The sequence below is a fragment of the Chrysemys picta genome, chromosome 5 (assembly GCF_011386835.1).
Source record: "Chrysemys picta bellii isolate R12L10 chromosome 5, ASM1138683v2, whole genome shotgun sequence".
Taxonomy (NCBI): Eukaryota; Metazoa; Chordata; order Testudines; family Emydidae; genus Chrysemys; species Chrysemys picta.
The window spans coordinates 101,802,950-101,821,832 of NC_088795.1; the positions used below are offsets into that span (position 1 = coordinate 101,802,950).

The 18,883-nt window shown below is 39.4% G+C and overlaps 1 protein-coding gene across 3 annotated transcripts in view; it reads left to right on the forward strand.

Moving 5' to 3' along the window:
* Window positions 1–18,883, forward strand: part of ARAP2 (ArfGAP with RhoGAP domain, ankyrin repeat and PH domain 2) — a 205,577-nt gene that overhangs the window by 62,426 nt on the left and 124,268 nt on the right. For all 3 annotated transcript variants that reach the window (XM_024106718.3, XM_065596990.1, XM_005286388.4), the window contains one exon: window positions 787–965. In XM_024106718.3, the coding sequence (XP_023962486.2) occupies window positions 787–965 (179 nt within the window). The remainder of the gene's footprint in view (window positions 1–786; window positions 966–18,883) is intronic.

The window sequence follows — 18,883 nt, forward strand, 5'->3', positions numbered from 1 at the left end:
AGAACAATATGGGTGAGGTAATATCTTCTATTGGACCAATCTGTGTTGATGAGTGAGACATGCTGTCAATCTTAGGCAGAGCTCTTCTTCAGGTTTTTCCAGTTAAGAAGTGTTTCTCAAGCTTTTTGATACAAGGGACTGGCTTGCTGCCTTCCTAAACTGTGTCAGGGAGATCTCTGGGACTGGCATGAGTCCACGGACTGGCTGTTGGGAAACACTGCAGTAAAAGATATTACCTCACCCACCTTGTCTTGCTAATATTCTGGGACCAATGCAGCTACAGCACCACTACATAGTAACATTTGAAAATGTAGTGGTAAAAGTATTGTGTTCTTGGAGAAGTTGCATGTTGACAATGGGAGTTACTGAAGTGCAGATTCTGTCTTAAGTCTTTACCTGATATATGTTCATGCTTATTTTTTTCATTCCCTTCCCTCATGGAAATATCCACAGTTAAATTAAGATTAAACCCCCCCAGGAAAATAAACCTTCATGCCAACCACTATCTAATAGGGTTAGAAAAAAACTTCCCCTCTGTCCTAGAATTGTCTAGAATAGTGATTCTAGCACTTATCTCTCAATCATCTAATACAGACCATTGCCAAAGACAGAATACCAGGTTAGATGGACTGCTGGTCTGATCTGGCATGACCTTTCCTATGCAACACAGTAGCTTAGTCAAAAGAACTAGAGCACCTTCATGGGCATGTATGTGAAGACAGTGGGGAAGCTGCAACATTCCAGGAACATGCTGCACTTGTCTAATTTCCTTTTCCTTTTCCTTAGATGAAAGAATTGACTGGATTAATACAATGCTCAGTGCCTTGAAATCACAGTCCAATACCTCTCAAACTCGAACTGCTATCACTCCTGAGAAAAGTGGATACCTTGAACTAAAAGGATACAAAACCAAAATCTTTACTTTACTTCTGGGGAACAATGTGTGGCTCTGCAAAAACGAACAGGTAAATGTTGTCATACATTTTTGTGAAATAATGTTTGTAAAAATGATTAAACTAGTGAGTTAGAAAATTATGCTACTTATTGGATGGTCACATTTTAGCTCTGTGTTATCACACAGCATTGTTGTAGTTCTAAAAGGGCTTTTAAAAGCAAAATGTGTGTCACCACCTCCATTGTACTACAGGGAAAAACAAACTAGTGATAAGCTCTGGATATCTTTATAGGTCAGTAGGAGAGATGGGGTTAATTTAGTAGATTACGATTACTCTACATGTGTATATTGTAAGCAAAGACCGAGGATGTATTGTATGCAATGGCTTAGTTATTCAAACTTTTAAACAGTACAGTATGAATAGTATGTACTTTTGATTATCTGTAGTATTTAAATGGTATCTCCACTAAATTTTAAAGAAATGTCTGTATTTTAAGAAGTTTGATTTCATCAATGTTGCTCATGGTGCACTACAAATTTTTAAATAAACAATATAAAATAACAACAAAATACTAACTTGACACTTTAATTCCGCTCATAAAATCCAGTGATTTATCCACAAATATTTCCTAGCATAATATTAGTACGGAAAAATGGAGTTCCCCCGTCACACAGAGTTCTTGCTAGCTGGAATTGTTAGGAAAGTCCCAAGCGGCAGGGGGAAACACAGACAAACAAGTTTTTGTTGTTGCTGTTTTGGTTTTTTCCCCCCTTCCTCCCTAGAGCCCCTACACCCAGGGTGGTGCCTTTGTACTGTTACAATCTGACTCTTTTGTTCTCTTTCAATCCCTCCACCCCCCTCTTTCACTTTGGTAATGCTTGCTAACCCAGACATGGTGTCAGAGCAAGCCTCATATGCAAAGACTTGAGAGAGATACAGTACCTGCTCTTTTTCCACTCAAGCTTCCATGTTTCAAATAGGAATCGGGACAGTCAATAAGGTTGGTCTGTCTGTAATTTACCCTCATTGCCTTCAACTTGGCCTTCTCCTCTGTGAAGCTACCTAGATTTGTGCTGGGGCCTATCACGTGTTTGGGATTATGTCCCACCATTCTTTCCCAGGATATGGCTGCCCACTGAGAGTCAAGAAGGAATTTTCCTCTCTAGAGCCATGTGCAGTGCTTGAGGTGGTGTGTATGTAAGGAAGTCTGAGATTCACCAGATGCATTTTGTGTGGTTGGCTATCAAAACTAATTGATTTGTGCACAAATTGTGGCCCAGTTCATTTGTTTTTTATCATTACCTTACTTAGGCTTATCCCAGTGCTAAACCATATTGTGGCTGAGATAATGAGTGGTAGCTACATCTTGTTTTTAAGTTTGATATTTATTTTCGCTAGAGGGAAGGTTTGTCCTAAAGGGTGCACTGAAGAGGAAAGAGTCTTGTTAGGTGCCCTGTGGGAGCATTTAGGGCCTCCATCATGATTCAGTCATGACCACAGTAGCTAGTTAGGTGCCCTGTAACTTGATATATTTATTTCAAAAAAGGTTAAGGCCAGTGGTCTGTTAAATACAAAAATTAGTCAGTCTACCAAGTAGCAATGGAAATGTATTTCATCTTGATTGTCTTCATTTCCCCCAGCAGAAAAGATGTTTTAGGTCCCAATCCTGCAACTTTTTCATACCCATGATCTTCAGGGTGGTTCCATGTGGATATGAGGTCTGCCTGAATGAAACAAGTTGCAGGACTGGGGCCTCTCATGAATCCTGTACCCGTCTACAAAGGTAATAATCCAAGCAATGTCTTTAGCTAAAGCAACAGCAACACCAGCTGTTGAGAAACTATATTTTTTCATATTCCAGTTTTCAGTCAAATACCTACTGTATTGTCATCAACCTAATATCCTGTTTTGTTATCCAGATAATGTTGGGGGCATGTCTTTCAGATTGAGTGGCATTGGTGTTCTACTAGCCTCTTCCCCCAAGCTTTTAAGTGAAAAGTGAGGATAAGCCATCACTACATTGAAATGAGGAACAAATAGAAGTTTAGAGCCATCATCACTTATACCTCCAGGATAAACTGTTACTTAGAATTAAAACATTAAGCAGTTTTCAAAATGCTTGTGACTGTAGCTCTGCCTTTTATTTGGAACTGAGTTGTTTTTACTAAAGAGAAACAGCCAAACTTTTAAAAAAGTATCTAACTTTTAACCTTCAAGCACAAGGCTGCTGATACATTTACAAAGGGAAATTGTACAAATTTGAGGCCAGACTTTGAAAATTGTGCAGCCCCCACAATTTGGGTCAGATTTTTGAAAGTGTTCAGGACTCAGTGGCTCACACTGAGAACAGCGGAAGCTCTTGGTTACTGAGCTCTTTTAAAAATCTGGTCCTAGACGTTGTAACCTGTTTGCATCTGCAGTTGATTATGCCAGCAACACTGGAATCCTGGTTTGATCCCCCTTCTACAACTTGTTCTTCAGTAGTTTTCTATTAAGGATAGAAGAATATACAAAGCCGCAAAACCCTCTGTTAAATTTATTTAGAATATCAAGAATGAGTCTTTAGAAAACATTTTTCTAGCCATTATGTTTTATTCATGCTCTAGCTTACTGTTTTTTTGGGTGTTTTTTTTTTTCCTGTTTGTGGCTATAATATTCTTTTTCAGACTTCTTTTAAATCACCTCATTTTCCCAGATTTTTTTATGCTGTTTCTTTGCTTGACTGATTTTTTATGCTTTTTTTTCTTCCCTCTTTTCTCATTCCTTCTGATGTTTACTACATTCTCTTACTTATTTAATCTCTCATTCTTTCTTTCCTATATAACTTATTTTTATTTTTTCTTCTCGTTTTTTTCCCATCAGCCAAAAGTCATTTGAAATAGTGCGAAAACAAGTTGTTGTGCTGTTTCTTTTTCTTATTATATTTTTCAGTGTCAAGACAGTTCCTTCTCTTGCATCACAGGGAAGGAAATTGTTTTAAGGAATGGAGAGAGTGAGGGGATTTCATGAATATAGTGCATCATATACAAGAATAAGGAAAATAAATGACTTAACTAGAAGAAGTTAAATGGTTGGATGGAACATGGCTATCTTCATCTGGAGCTCCTTGGTGTCACAAGTTGACTCAATCCTCCTCTGACAGGACACCAATCTGTTGAGTTGGATCTAAATGCTGGATTCCATGTATTTCTAAGCCCCTGAATCTGGATAGTGATTTGTCACTGTTCCTAGATCTGGGTCTCTCAGGCATACTCCCAGATGCATTTAAAACCTTGGGCAGTGAATTCCTCCCACAGCCTAGCCACCTTAGATCTTGGAACAAGTGCAACAACCCTCCTTAGCCTGCAGTTGCTTATAGACTGAGTTCCATATCACCTTGGGTGCCTTGAGCTTTGCAATTAAAGCTTTCAGGGACATTTGGGCAGATAAGCAAAGAATACTGGCCTAGCAAGGGAATTGCTCAAAATCAGGCATTCTACTCTTAAATAGCACTAAAACGTACAGATTGTTGAAAAACAAACAGTCCTGCATACTCTTCCTCTGACTCTGATCTCACCCCTCCTGTGAGTCCTGGATTTCTTCAGTGTTCATAGTCACTAGGCAGCCATTCTTGCCTTTTCCCTCCTTAGCCTGCTCTACTTGCATGTGGTGGTGGATGGAAGTTTCCCTCTTTTAAAAACAGTCCCTGTCACCCTTTTGCCTATGTGCTTCAGGCCAGTGATTCTGGGCACTTACTCCCACCCCCACAGGGCCGGCTCCAGCTTTTTTGCCGCCCCAAGCGGCGAAGGAAAACCCGATTGAGCTGCTGCCAAAGGGCCGCCGAAGAGGAAGAGAGGAACTGAAGGACTTGCCGCCGAAGAGTGAGACGTGCCGCCCCAATAACGGACGGAGTGCCGCCCCTTTCTATTGGCTGCCCCAGGCACCTGCTTCCTTTGCTGGTGCCTGGAGCCGGCCCTGTGCCCCCAGCTGGCTTCTGTGTAGAGTCATTACAAGTTGGTCTTACTGATAGCAAACCTGTTGCTCCAGTAGGAGAGTGTCATTGAACACTGTGGTTGCATCATAGCTTCTCAGCCATAGTCTTTCTTCCACGAGGCATCAAGCCCCTGCGGCAAAATTGATGCTCTAATCCACAAAGGAAGCTGCAATACAACGTGAAAGCTGTAATACAAAGTAGAGCCTCTGAAACAAAATGGGGTTTACAAAACAAAATGACACAATTTAACACAGAAGCAAACATGTCCTCAATCTGTCACATGCACTCTAGTATTCCTGAGTCCAGAATTAAGAAAAAGCTTGGGAAATATGCAGTGCAAAAACAGGTTGGGCATATGGCCTATTTCAGTCATTTTAGCTATTAAGAATTTAATGTGAAGAAAGTCTTTTGTAGTTGCTTTGAAAGACTGTCCCTCTATTCTAATGTTTTTTGGGTATTTGGAAATCAAGAAGGATGGCTTCCCTCTTTAAACATACTACTTTTCTTTTTTGTACTTCTTCCTTTACAGGTAATCCTTCCATTTTGATTTAGTTTGAAGTTCAAACACAAGTGATTCTTCATTACTTTTCTTGCAGCATTTAATTGAAGAGGAAAATAAATAATACAGCTTTGAAACCAGTAGAGTGCTCTAGTGTTCTAAAAATCTGTCTCTTTTGAAAGAGACAGTATTTTACCCAGTAATTACCAGGCAAATATGCTCAGGGATGTCCTCGTATCCTAGAATTCACATCCATACTAGAACTACATCCATAGTGACTTACAGGGGTTTATTATAACTGCAGTGCTAAAAGAAGCTATTTAGACATCTTACTATCTTGAAATGAGAGCAGATCTAGCTGATTTATTGATTTCTACTAAACTTGATAGAGAAAAGTCCAATGGCACTTTACAGGATTTTTCCTTGTTTTTTAAAAGTAGAGAACAGTCTGAGCCAAAATGCCAGAACCTAACATAACCATCATGAACTTTGTGAAGTTCAGATTGAGATCAGAACTTCATGTCTCAGGTCTATTTCTCGTTTAAAAAGTTATTTTTTTAGCTAGAGCTTCTGGCAGTGATATACTGCTGCTATGAAACCATCAATTTCTTAGACTGCGTATGTAGTGTGGATTTCTTAAACTTCCTCAGTGGAGCAAAAGTGAAAAATAGAACATACAGAATCTATTTACTCAGCCCATAACTTACAGAAATTCCCATTTCTGTTTTAAAACCGTTCATGCACAAATCGGTGTTGTGCGTGATCCTTTAGGATGGCTTAAATCTGTGTTTGTAATGTCAGTCTGCTGTGATTGTAGTGTTGGTGACCCCTTCTCTCCACTGAGCTGTAGAAGAAGATTCTGGCAGACACTTGGACAGTTGGCTCTGTCTGGGAGAGCCTCCAGATGTATCTGAGTGGTGAAGATCTTTGTCAGTGGCTTTGAGAAAGAGTTTAGTGGGGTATTTCTCCACCTTTTATCACTGCCTCAAATGATTCCAGACTGTGGCCCTGCGATTGGTGACTTGTGAGGTTTGTGGAGCTCTTTTTTCCTACACTCACAGGGATTGTGGAACAGTGTGTGACTTTCTGTGTGTAGGTGTGTGTGTCCCATGATGGACTTCAGATTAATGTCTTCAGCTTAATGTTTGAACTTCTCTCTTTGAGTTCAAGATGCTTTATCAGTGGGTCTTTTTATTAAATTTTTTTCATATTGATTCTTTGGGTTTGTGTGTAACAACTTGTACCTCTGCTTTAATTTTCTCATTATGGCTTAAATGTTGTAAGAGAAATGGTTAAATGTTGCATATGAAGCAAATGTTTTTGATGAGTTAACAAAAATGGCAATGAAAACTATTTAGCATCTATTTAGTGCCAGTACAAATACCCAGTAGTATTGCTTGTAGAGAGTAAGAAGAAACGGATAAAGGTGCAAGTAGAACTGAGTTTGAACAAGGCCTTGAAGGTGAAGAGCCTGCACTTGACGTGGCAGGAGAAAGGGAAGCCATATAAAATGGATCAAAGGAGTAACAGAAGATGACTACTTTGGCAGCTATGTTTTTAATCAATTAGACTATGAGGTGAGACGTAAAAAACCACAAGGAACCCAGAAAGGAGAAGGATTGATTATGCTTAGTGACGATTTAGCAAGTATAGATGAGGGTTTTAGCAGTAGAGTGATGGGGAAAGGATGACTAACAAAGGAAAAGGTGATTGGACCTACTGAATGAAGGAGGTCATGATCCCTTTCTGTGTGATTCTGGTTCATCCACACCTGGGATATTGTATTCATTTCTGGGAACCACTTTGCTGTTAACAGATATGGGGAAGTTCAAAAAGCACAACAAACACGATGAGAGGGTGGAGGGCATCGACTCTTACTTAGTTCCTTTAGACTTCTCTCCGTAGTTTGACTGCATGGTGATTAAGGGGGAATGTGAATCAACAGATACTAGAAACACCAAGAATGGAGAGGAATTCTTTAGTGCTGTATTTCAGGTTGTAAATAAGAGTAGATAAGGGAGAGAGTGGGGATGAGAGAGAGAATGAGAGAGGACAGGGAGTGGGAGGCATTGAGATCAGGGGATAGGTGGTAGGTATGAGGTGGGAGATAAAGAGAAATAATAGAAGCAGGTAGTAAAAGGGAAATGTCTGATCTAGAAATTGGGGAGAAGCAGGGCAAATTATCATTAGGATTGTGGTAGAGGGAAGATAATTTTTTTTACTGGATAGCATGTGTGTGGTTTTGAGATCTTGTGCTAGTGTTTCTGAGGTGCCGCATGGATAACGGAAAAGGTCTAGTTCTGAAAGAAAAGAACAGCTTTGTTGGTGGTCAGTACTATAAACATATAAATAGGTCACTACCAAATATCAGTGTCTGAATTTATCTAATTTAATATGCCATAATTTTGAAGGAAATGGTATGAAACTAAGTGTGTTTTGTTTTAGTTCATTCAGTCTTTGGACTTTTAAAATAAATTATTTAAGTCCTGTAGCAAGATATAATTTGTGCTCATCTCAAAAAGTACAGAAAATCTGTTCCTTTGCATTCTTTAAGGTCAAATGTGCCATTGACTGGAGCTTGTTCTATTGAAGTGGAAGCACCAAACATCGAATGTGATCCAACCAGGGAGACAGTTTAAATGACAGTGTTGCTATCAAAATGTAGCTGTGAGGATAAATTAAATCTATGCTCCTGGTCTTCCAGCAACTCCTCAGCATCAGATTGATTTTTGCCATGTTTTGGGTATTCAAGACGAACAGAGACTGCTCTTAAATCAATCGGTGTTTATGCAATTAAAAATTCAAAGGTGTATTCTTGAATTCAGTAACAAAGTTACAGACTTTCTGTTTACTAACAGTGTAGCACAGAATGATCCATGAAAAGAAATTATTGAAGTGCTTTGCCCTGAATGAAAGTGCTCCATGCAGATTTAAACTATATACTGCAAGTGCCAAAAATAAGGCTGAAAATAAAAGCTAAAAATTAATATTAATATACAATAGCTGAGCATGAGAAATGACACAGTAACTATAAACATCCACATGGGAAGAAATAGTCCTATTTAATACCAGTGATTTCTACACCTGAAAATAATATTGCAGAATTTTGTATCCAAGTTGTTGAAGATGTCATCCAAGAGTATAGAGAAATGTATGGCAAGGAGGTCCTATCATTTGCTCAGACAACAAAAATTAAATGAAAAAGATGAATACTTCTCAGGTGCAGGCATCCTAAACTTCTGACTCATGGTGCGATACTATTAGGATCTCATTGGAAAAAAAGTAACACCCGACAAAATCCTAGAGTTTGTTATGGATGTTCAAAAACTCTTCCACTATGATCGAAGGCCTCATGATGAATTGGTCAAAAAAAGAAAGATTGAATCCCCAGCTTTCTAATGGCATTCTGTGGAATTCAGGTAGACTTTCTGTATGTTTGCATCTAACTACTATGATCATGTTAAAAATTTCAATGAGCAGAAGGATGACTCTGATCAAACATAATGCACAATAAGAGTATGTTTACACTGCATCTGGAAGCAAGCATCCCAGCCTGGGTCCACAGATGTGCTAGTGGAGCTCACACAAGGTGGCTAAAAACAGCTGTGTAGATGTTGCTCTGACTCCGTGCCTTTGTGCTTAGGCTCTCAAATCTAGGGAAGGAGCAGGGCCTACTACTACATCTACACAGCTATTTTTTAATATGCTAGCACAAATCTATTGACTCAGGCTGGGTGGCTTGCTCCCAGATGCAGTGTAGACATACCCTAAGGAACTCTATGGAGAGGCACTAAATTTACAAAAATAATTGTAGGAGGTTTCAGAACAACTTGACAGGGTAGAATGGTACTACCATCTCAATCTATACTTTCCTCTAATGAGAATTGGATCCACACCTAAACAAAATCCTTGGCCATATACACCTCTACCCTGATATAACGCTGTCCTCGGGAGCCAAAAAATCTTACTGCGTTATAGGTGAAACCACGTTATATCGAACTTGCTTTGATCCGCTGGAGTGTGCAGCCCCCTTCCCCCCCTCCCCCCAGAGCGCTGCTTTAACGCGTTATATCCGAATTCATGTTATATCGGGTTGCATTATATCGGGATAGAGGTGTATGTTTTTTTTGTTTTGTTTTTTAAATAAATAAGTGTTGCTTTGCAGAAACCAGTAGCTTTGCATCAAACATCATATTTTAAAATAAATCATTGAAATCCAGAGTCCTAGGAATAGTTAGCACTGCACTAGTACGTGCATTTTTATCTGCCATAGTGCTCAGGACAGAACACATCTGCATTTCTACCCTTAAGTTTATTTTCTAATTGCACAAGCCAGACAGTTCCACATCTAGTTATCCATTATGGATTATACAATCCTTTAACATTCACATGTATACATGGGCTTATTTTATATTTGACTAGCTAACAACCAGTTTTAAAACTACAAGAATTAAAAAAAATCACTTTCTTTTTTTCAGAATAGTGAGACAGCACCATTTTTAATCTGTTGTACATACAGGAGAGCATATGAAATTTAAGTAGAACCGCATTGGTACCTTAGTCAATTCCAGCTAATCATGGTGATGTCAACCTTCATAGGAGGGGACTGTTTGTAAACTTCAATAAATTGTTTAGGTTTTTATCAAATTAGAGGTAATTCAGAACAGATTTGTCCAACCCCAAATAAAGAAGTAGCTTTTTGAGGTACCAAAGAAATGACACTAATTCCTTCCCTCTGTATGCTTTTTCTCAGGTATGAAACTGTTTTTCATATCAGAAACACTCATCTAATGCCTTATATGAATTTGGTAAAATTACAGTGCCTTAATCTCAAAATTCATTCTCTTTGAGAATTGAGAGTAGGGCTTTTGTTTTGAGGATTACTACAACATACCATGTCTCTAGGAAACATTCTCTGTGCATATTTTAATTTTTAAAAAGACAGAGGAACAAATTTCTTTTTATATTGACTGCTTTGTCCTGGGAAGGAAATAGATCAAAGAGTGTCATGTTACTACAAGTTTTGGTTATTTAAAATAGATCTTTCATTATTTAACTGCCATTTGTGAAGAGTTTTAGAATACAGTATTTTAAATGCAGTTTTTGTTTAGGCTGTTAATTCTACTTTGCACTTTAGCACTTCCAAGCGCTATGCAAAGAATTTGTAGGACATTACAGTTTTCTACTAAAAAGAATGCACTTAGTGGACACGAGACCTCAGGGATTTGACCCTACTTTTTAGTTCCTGATCCTACAATTGACGTCTTGTGTCCATGCAGAGCCCCATATGAAGTGTGTGGATGAACAGGTCTCCCCATGTGGACCTGATTGCATGACTGGAGTTTTGCTTTTTCACTCAGTTCTGACACCCCCATTAATTAGAGACACAAAGTTGGTGAGGTATTATTTTTTTATTGGACCAACTTCTGTTGGTGATAGAGACAAGCTTTTGAGCTTACACAGAGCTCTTCGTACTCCCATTAATTATCTAGAAACCATTTTTTGTATTAAGATTGGTGGTGCTGTTGTTGGACTGATGGGAAAGCAACAGGAAAAAGGATGATCCTTTTCCTGAAATGCCTTAAAGACTAGGCCATTTGAGTTTCCATCAGCTAAGAGTTGGTCTACTTTGAGGAAGATCTTTGGAATTTTATTTATTTAAACTACTATGAACATTAATCACTGAATGATTTAAGGGATGTGTTGTTTTTATCTTTTGAACTTCTATATGTGATTCTTTGATTGTCCCGGCTGTCTTTTTACTTACATGTATTTTATATCGTAAGATGCGGTTCCAGTTGATAACTTACCGTATATAATTATTATTATGTCTTATTTTCTAGAGTGGATGTTTCTTCCAATGTCCACACTTCATGCTAAATAAATAAAGCACTCATTGCTTGTGGAGGGGATATTTAAGATATACAGCATACTAATAATAAAGGGAGTACCATACTGTGCTTTCTCAGCAATAATCCAGGGCTCTTGCTAGTAAACTGCTTCAGCAACGATCTTGAACTTTATCAGCTCAAACTGAATGATTGCCTCATAAAACACTGCTGTGCTAGCACTATTACTTAAATTAAATGTATCTCTTAATATTTTTGCTCATAATGTAGTGCTATCTCTAGCATTCATAACTTATAGGTTTTATCCTTTAGCTTGCATAACCAGTTGTATTTTATAATGAGAATGTAAAGGAAAAGTAGCCATAGATTTTTTTTTTTTTTAATTTTAACCTAAAGAATGTAATGGTTAGCTAATTAACTATACTCACGATGATGCCTTTTTGACTTTAGATATTTTAGCCTATAATCAACCCTTTTAAGGATCACAGGATCATCCATTATTTAATGCCATTGCATAATTAGAATATTACAACTTTTTTTAAGCACAGCTCAGGATATTTTAAATAAGCATTCTTCTTCAGTGGCTGTGGCTCAGTACTGATGAGATTGTGGCTACAGACTGTATCTGTCAGGTCTTCCTGATACTGAAGAATTTCTTTCCAGTTCTCTAACTGATGAGATTGTGGCAAAATAGGTCCTGTTGAATTTAATTAGACCTAAACAGCTATGAGAGGTGCTTCCAAATGGTGAGATGGAAATAGTTGCACCATGGTGATGAATTCATGATTGAGTTAAAAATACACCATGAGGAAAAGGTCAGGAAAGGGAAGTAGTTGAACAGCTACTCTAGCACGTCTTTCCCTGTTTAGTTAGTATAGCTGGCAGAAACATATGCAAAGTTTTTAATGCCACTTGAAGCAGCATTAAGTTCATGTGACCACACACATGAGGAGAGGGACAAGCCAGTGGTAGCCAGCCATACCGCTGGTGCAGAGAATAGCACAGACCACAGATGCATGAGAGTCAGACTACCCAATATTTTTCCACATTATTGGTGTCACTATGCTTCTGTAAGGAAAAAAAAAACAAACTAGTACCTTGGAGAGGTCACAATTTTAGCTGTGTTATGTTCTCTTCTGCATGTCTTCATATGCAAAGGGATGTTATGGCTCCGAGTAAGTACACTAACTTACCCTACTAAGAACGGACATACTGGGTCAGACCAAAGGTCCATCTAGACCAGTATCCTGTCTTCCAACAGTGGCCAATGCCAGGTGCCTGTTAATGTCATCTTTCCATTGTTTTCCAAACTTCCAATTTCCCCTCTTCCTCTTAAAGGGACAAATATTATAGTATACGTCCCATTGTGACGGGGTTGGGACTCACCCCCTGGCACCTCCTACTGGTTGTCTTGGGAATTAGCTCTGTCCACTGGAGTGCCCCTCCTGGTGGTGTCCCGTCCGTCGTCTTGCCCTCGGTTGGCATGTGGACCCGCATCGCTCTCCGGCTTGCGGCGTCGTCTTCCGGACCACTGCCCTCCGGCAGTGCCCCTTAGTCCATCCACACCCCCTTCTGGGGGAGGTGTGTGTGTTAACATGAGTCTTTGCACTGGCCTCAGCGGCCCGCCACAACCCCCAAGTCTAGCCCCTCTTACGTCAGGGGGCAGGTTGCAGCCTGACTCGGCCACTGCTCCATGGGCCGGTGCAGCACAAGGGGGAAAGGGGGACCCAGGCCCGCCCGCTACTCTGGGTCCTGACCCAGGGATCCTCTAACGGCAGCCTCTCGGCCCTCCTTCTCTCCCCTTGCCTTCAGCCTTCCCTGGGTCACTTCCCCTCTGACCCCATTGTACCCTCTAGGCCCTTCTACTCAGGGCCAGCACTCTGGAAGGTATCAGGCTGAAGCTCCATTCTGTTTCCCTGAGCCTGCACTGTCCTGGGTGCTGGTCTCCTGCTCAGGAGACAGACCTTCCTCCCTGAAGGTCTGGGACAGACTGACTCTCCTCTCTCAGAGCAGCCTTTTTATAGGCCTGAGCTTGGCCCTGATTGGCTATCTCCAATCCGGTACTTGATTGGCATCCAATAAGCCCTGCCCTGATTGGCTGCTGGGCTGCAGAGGCGCCCTGGCCTGCCGCAGCCCCCTCTAGCATGGGGGTGGGGCAGACACCCCACCACACCCGTCTACTTGCTTAGTCCATTTTCACTATTGGCATCTATTAATAATATCCAATACACCAGCCATTCAAATATTATTTCAGGGTGATCGTAAAAAGAAATTACCTGTGTTTATAGTTGGCACTAGCAACCAACCACTCCTGGAAAAAACTCTCAGAAATAAATTGTATGAAACTTGAATGACTTCATTGAAGTTCTTGCTGCTAAATGCTAATGTTGGAACAAAAGGTGTTACATTAGCACAGACTCTATTGTTGAGTATTCATTATACTATTCATTTTCATTCTTAGATTCATACCAAAGTATAGTATGTCAGAAATATGTCTCCTCATATATGCAGGAGTAACTCTACTGGAATTTAGACAGAGAAAAAATAAAAGGTTAATAGAGTGCATCTTTGCCACAAAAACAGAAATTGTTATCACATCACAGTTCTGCATAACTCTTTGGTTCTAGCTATTCCGGTGTTTTAGTTGTACAGTTCTGTCATCTATTGATTTATAGATACTAGTGCATGGAGATTTACTTAAAAATTAGCACAAGGCCTATTAGGGTTATTTCTGTATTAACTTCTTGCCCTTCTGATTGTGAAGGCTTGAGGCTCTACATAGTTCCTGTATGCACAATGCAGCCTGAATGGAGTTTTGTAGGATTGTGTTTACAGACTGCATCTGTCAGGTCTTCCTGATACTGAAGAATCTCTGTCCAGTTCTCTAACATCATTGTAACACTTTTGATAAGCTCTCCCCACCAGTTGCTACAAAATGCTGTTGCTGGGATTCTGAATACCCAGTCATATAACTCTAATTGTGGCTCAGCATCACCACTTGCAAGATAATCTCTTTAAGGTGATCTGTTTGATCTATAAAACCTTCACAGTTTTGGTCTAGCTTGTCTGTCTAACATGGTGATCTGTTGTACCCCAAGTCCTAAAGGAGGTTATGATAATAATCTTTTGTATAGTACCTAACCATGACATGCAGGAGAGTTATTGCTTTGTTTAAGTCATTCTGTTTGGTATCCAGAGATATCAGGGTGATGCCACCATTTGTCTCTAAATCAAAACAGAAGACTTTATAATTTGGCTGTTGCTGACAGCAACTTGGCATTGTAGACTATTAGTTTATTAAATCACACTGTTGTGTAAAGTACCTTGAACTATCTTGGCACAAATACTGAATGATATATTTTCAGAACAATGTCAAGTGCATTAAAATTGTTTACCTACCCACGTTAATAAATATTAAGGTGTGTGATACAGCAGGGCCAGGGAGCAGTGGAAGAGTGGTCGAGGGGAGATATATAAGTCCTAGGGCTAGGCTAATTAAGGCATGGTTCCCTGTAGATTAGGGAGGATTACTACAGGTTAATTGGAGCACCTGTTGCAATTAAGGCCCTGTCAGGAACCTAATATACCCTTCACCTGCTTCTGGCAAACAGTGTGGAAGGAGAGAGAATTGGAGTTTGGAGGTGTGTTGTTAACAATTGAGATGTCAGAGAACTGCAGGAAGAGAATGGCTCCGTGGCTAATCAACAAAGTAAAATAACTGGTTAGAGGCAAAAAGGCATTCTTAAAAATTTAAATTCTAGAGAGGAAAATTAGAAAAAATAAACTCTCGCAAGTCAAGTGTAAAAGTATAATTAGACAGGCCAGAAAAAGAATTTGAAGAGCAACTAGCCAAAGACTCAAAAAGTAACAGCAATTTTTTTTTTAAGTATATCAGAAGCAGGAATCCTGCTAAACAGTCAGTGAGGCCACTGCTAAAGGAGCATTCAAGGAGGAGAAGGCCATTGAGGATAAACTAAATGAATTCTTTGCATCAGTCTTCACGGCTGAGGATATGAGGGAGATTCCCAAACCTGAGCCATTCTTTTTAGGTGACAAATCTGAGGAACTGTCCCAAATTGAGAGGTCATTAGAGGTGGTTTTGGAACAAATTGATAAATTAAATAGTAAAAATCCTCAGGACCAGATGGTATTCACCCAAGAATTCTGAAGAACTCTGAAGCACCTGGTATGTTGGAAGACAGGCTACAGGACTAGATGGACCATTGGTCTGACCCAGTATGGCCATTCTTATGTTCTTATTAGTTTTCCTAACTCCCTTCCTGTTGGCTTGGTAAAGATTCCCACTCTGCCAGGCTTTCCAGTCTCAGGCTTTGACAAAATAATAGTTTATATGTAGCAATACCTTTGAGATCAGAGGGATTCAAACTGGAGAAGTCAAAGAGGGAGAGGTAGAGATTGGGAAGTTTATGTGTAGTGTTTTGTTGTCATCATGTCAGTGAGTAAAGCAAAGGAACCCAGTATTTGTGCTGTCTTAATCAAAGCATAGAAAGCAAATTAGCCAGTAACCGGGGAATATCATTTTCCTCCTTGAAAGTCCTTAGTTTTTCAGTACTTCCTCTGTCTGTGACGCTGAACTAAAATGTGCGGAAACTTTATCTCTGGTCTGGAAATTAATTTAGTGCTGGTGAAGAGTCACAGCAACAAGTCTGAAGTATTTAAAAGAAATATTTTTTTGAAAAGGGAGGAAACTTCTGTTATCTCATTTAACTGTCAAGGAAGTTGTGTTGATTGTCAAAGCTAGTTTTCACCTTCCCATTGTCTCTGACTTGTTTTTAACGTATTCATTGTGGCACAGAATAGTGTTTGATTTGTCTTCAACCTTACAGAGTATACTTACCTGAACAGTCTTCCTCTCTTTTTGAAGAGGAACTCTGTGCACCATTTCTGCTTGCTATACAACAGGAAATAAAATCGAAGTAGGCAAATACACCTAAAAATGGAAGGTAATTTGCTATATTTTATGATTTGATGAGGATATTAAAATATAGGCAGACATAATTTCCATCATATATTTCAGAGGGGACCAGTGATGGTCATTACATTTGAGGCAATTGTCTGTGGCATAAAAACACAAGGATACAAAAAAGATGACTATTCTTCTGCAGCATAGATTTAGGACCCTGAAATCAGCATTGCTAGTTTTGGTTAATTACCCTCTTTGCTGAAAGAGGTGCACACACAAAATACATTCCATTAGTAAATGAGATTTCAAAAGCACCTGCAGTTAGCAAGGCTTTCTGAAATCGCATGGAAGATGTGATATGCTAGTGGATTTATGCCAGTTGGAAACATAGTTTTGAAAAAAAAAATAAGACTCAAACCACCACCATCTCAGCAATAATTCCCCCCTGCTCCCAGTGTTTTTTTTTTTGACCCCTGTGGGCATGCCGTACTTTCATCGAACTACGTTCAAAAACTCCATCTAAAGTGCATCTTTTCACTTTTTGATTCTTACAACAGGTCTGCTTCTTTTTTTTTTTTATTTGGAGAGGTTTTAAAGACCTGTCAAATGGGGTATCCCAGACCCAATTCTTAACTAAACAATCACTAGTGCACTTCTATAATAAGGCTTGTTTGTTGATGACCTACACACTTCCATGAAAATATATATTTTTATATTTAATCCTATTTGGGTAGTACTTACCATTAAAAGTAAGTAAATAAAAAGATGTATGTAGATGTGATGTTGTTGAAAAGAAAAGTTTAAACTCAGTCCTGTTACTTATTTTTATGCCTACTTTGCAAATATTTGGAATCTCATAGACTATTTGGAGATAAATAAAACGTGGGAAATCCACTCAATTGAGAAGTGTTGCCAGTCCGTTTATTGAAGGAAAAAAGATGCAGTTTTTATTTGTGAACTATGAAACCAGTACATTTTCTTCCTGCCAAAGCAGAAGAAAAAAATGATTTGACTATAAATTACTTTTATGTGTAGAAAATGGGTACTAAAATTTTTGAAACTTCTCTCTCTGCCTTTAAGAAATGAGTAAAAGCACAGTGCTTTCTAAACAAAATTCCAGCTCACTGGGGTGAATATTTTTTGTACAAATAGCTTTTGGCTTATTGGTTTAACAATTCAATAATTTATTGTGGAAGCAGGAACTCTACCTTCCTTTGGGCCTATCACTGAGTCTTGCATTACATCCAACAACTGCAATTGAAGGAGTTCTAGAGAGGAAGGGCACTAGCTTTGCATGATCCACAATCCAGATCTCTTAGGGTACGTCTACATGGAACAAAACAAAGTGTTGGCGAGTAGTCTCAGAGACTGCGTCAACTGACTCAGGCTCATGGGACTTGGGCTGTGGCGCTAAATATAGTGGAGTAAACATTCCTGCTTGGGCTGGGAACTGGACTCTGAAACCCACCCCATTGCTGAGTTTTAGAGTCCAGGCTCCAGCCCAAGCAGGATTGTCTGGTCTGCTATATTTAGCTCGGTAGCATAAGTCCCATGAGCCTGAGTCAGTTGACCCAGGTTCTTAGACTAGTTGCTGCGGGTGTTTTTGTTTTGTTTGTTTGTTTTTCTCAGTGTAGATGTACCCGAGGCACTTAAGATCCTTATTCAAAGCTTTCACTGACTTCTCTAGCAGTTTTGCTTGAGCAAGGCAGGCATAATAAAAATCCTTTAAAACTTCAGCAACAAAACATGACTACACACGTATGAGAACTTAGGAAATCATGATAGAGCTCGATACCTTTTAAAACTGGTCTCAAGAAAACGGGCTTGATAGAACCTAGAATTTTGCATATATATTTATCTTAGCTTCTGTTCTCCAGAAGTCCAGATGGCTACTTGAAATTTTAATAGTAATAATGATATTTGTAAATTCCCTTGCACACCAAGGAGTCCAGGATGCTGAACACTACAAGATGAATGCTATAAGTGACATTAAAATAGATAATCAAGAAATAGATGGGAGAGCCCTAATATAAGGTAAAACTAAAGGCAGAGACAATAAATGAATTTCCAGATATTAGTTAAGTGTTGAAGAGAGGTCATAATAAAATCACTCTTTGGGGGGAAAATATTTAAAGTGGGGAGTGAGGAGCTGAGAAGGATGTTAAATGGGAGCAAGTTCCACATCATAAGACCTGTGTTAACACTATCTGTGACCTGATGCATGATGACAAGTTTTCTTAAACAGTGGATGGTGTCAGAGTGAACACCCTTTGGGCTGAACCAAATGTTGAATGTCTTGAATATATCCTGGGCTTTCTCTGTTAAAGCCTTTTTATATATTTTTTTTGTTTAACTAGCTGATCATCTTAATACCATTTCATAGCTTTACAGGCAGCCAAATGGAAAGAACACAGGACAGGCATAATATGATCACAGTTGCTCATGCCCATTAGCTAATGTGTTGCTGAATTCAGAACATGCCACATGGTATGAGAAAGCCCTTCTGGAAGGGAATTACAGTAATTGTACAAATTATGGAATTGTTCATCTGCGCCAATGTTTCTGTCATGCAGGGTGCCACAAGGATCTATCTGGTCTCTCCCTCTCCCCCGTTCACCATTTATGTAAAACTGGGGAGATACTACAATGGTTTGGTCTGCGGTGCCATCAGTCTACCTTTGACATACAGCTCTGTCTCTCATTCATGGCACCCAGATGGTGTTGGGCTGTTTTGTATCAGGG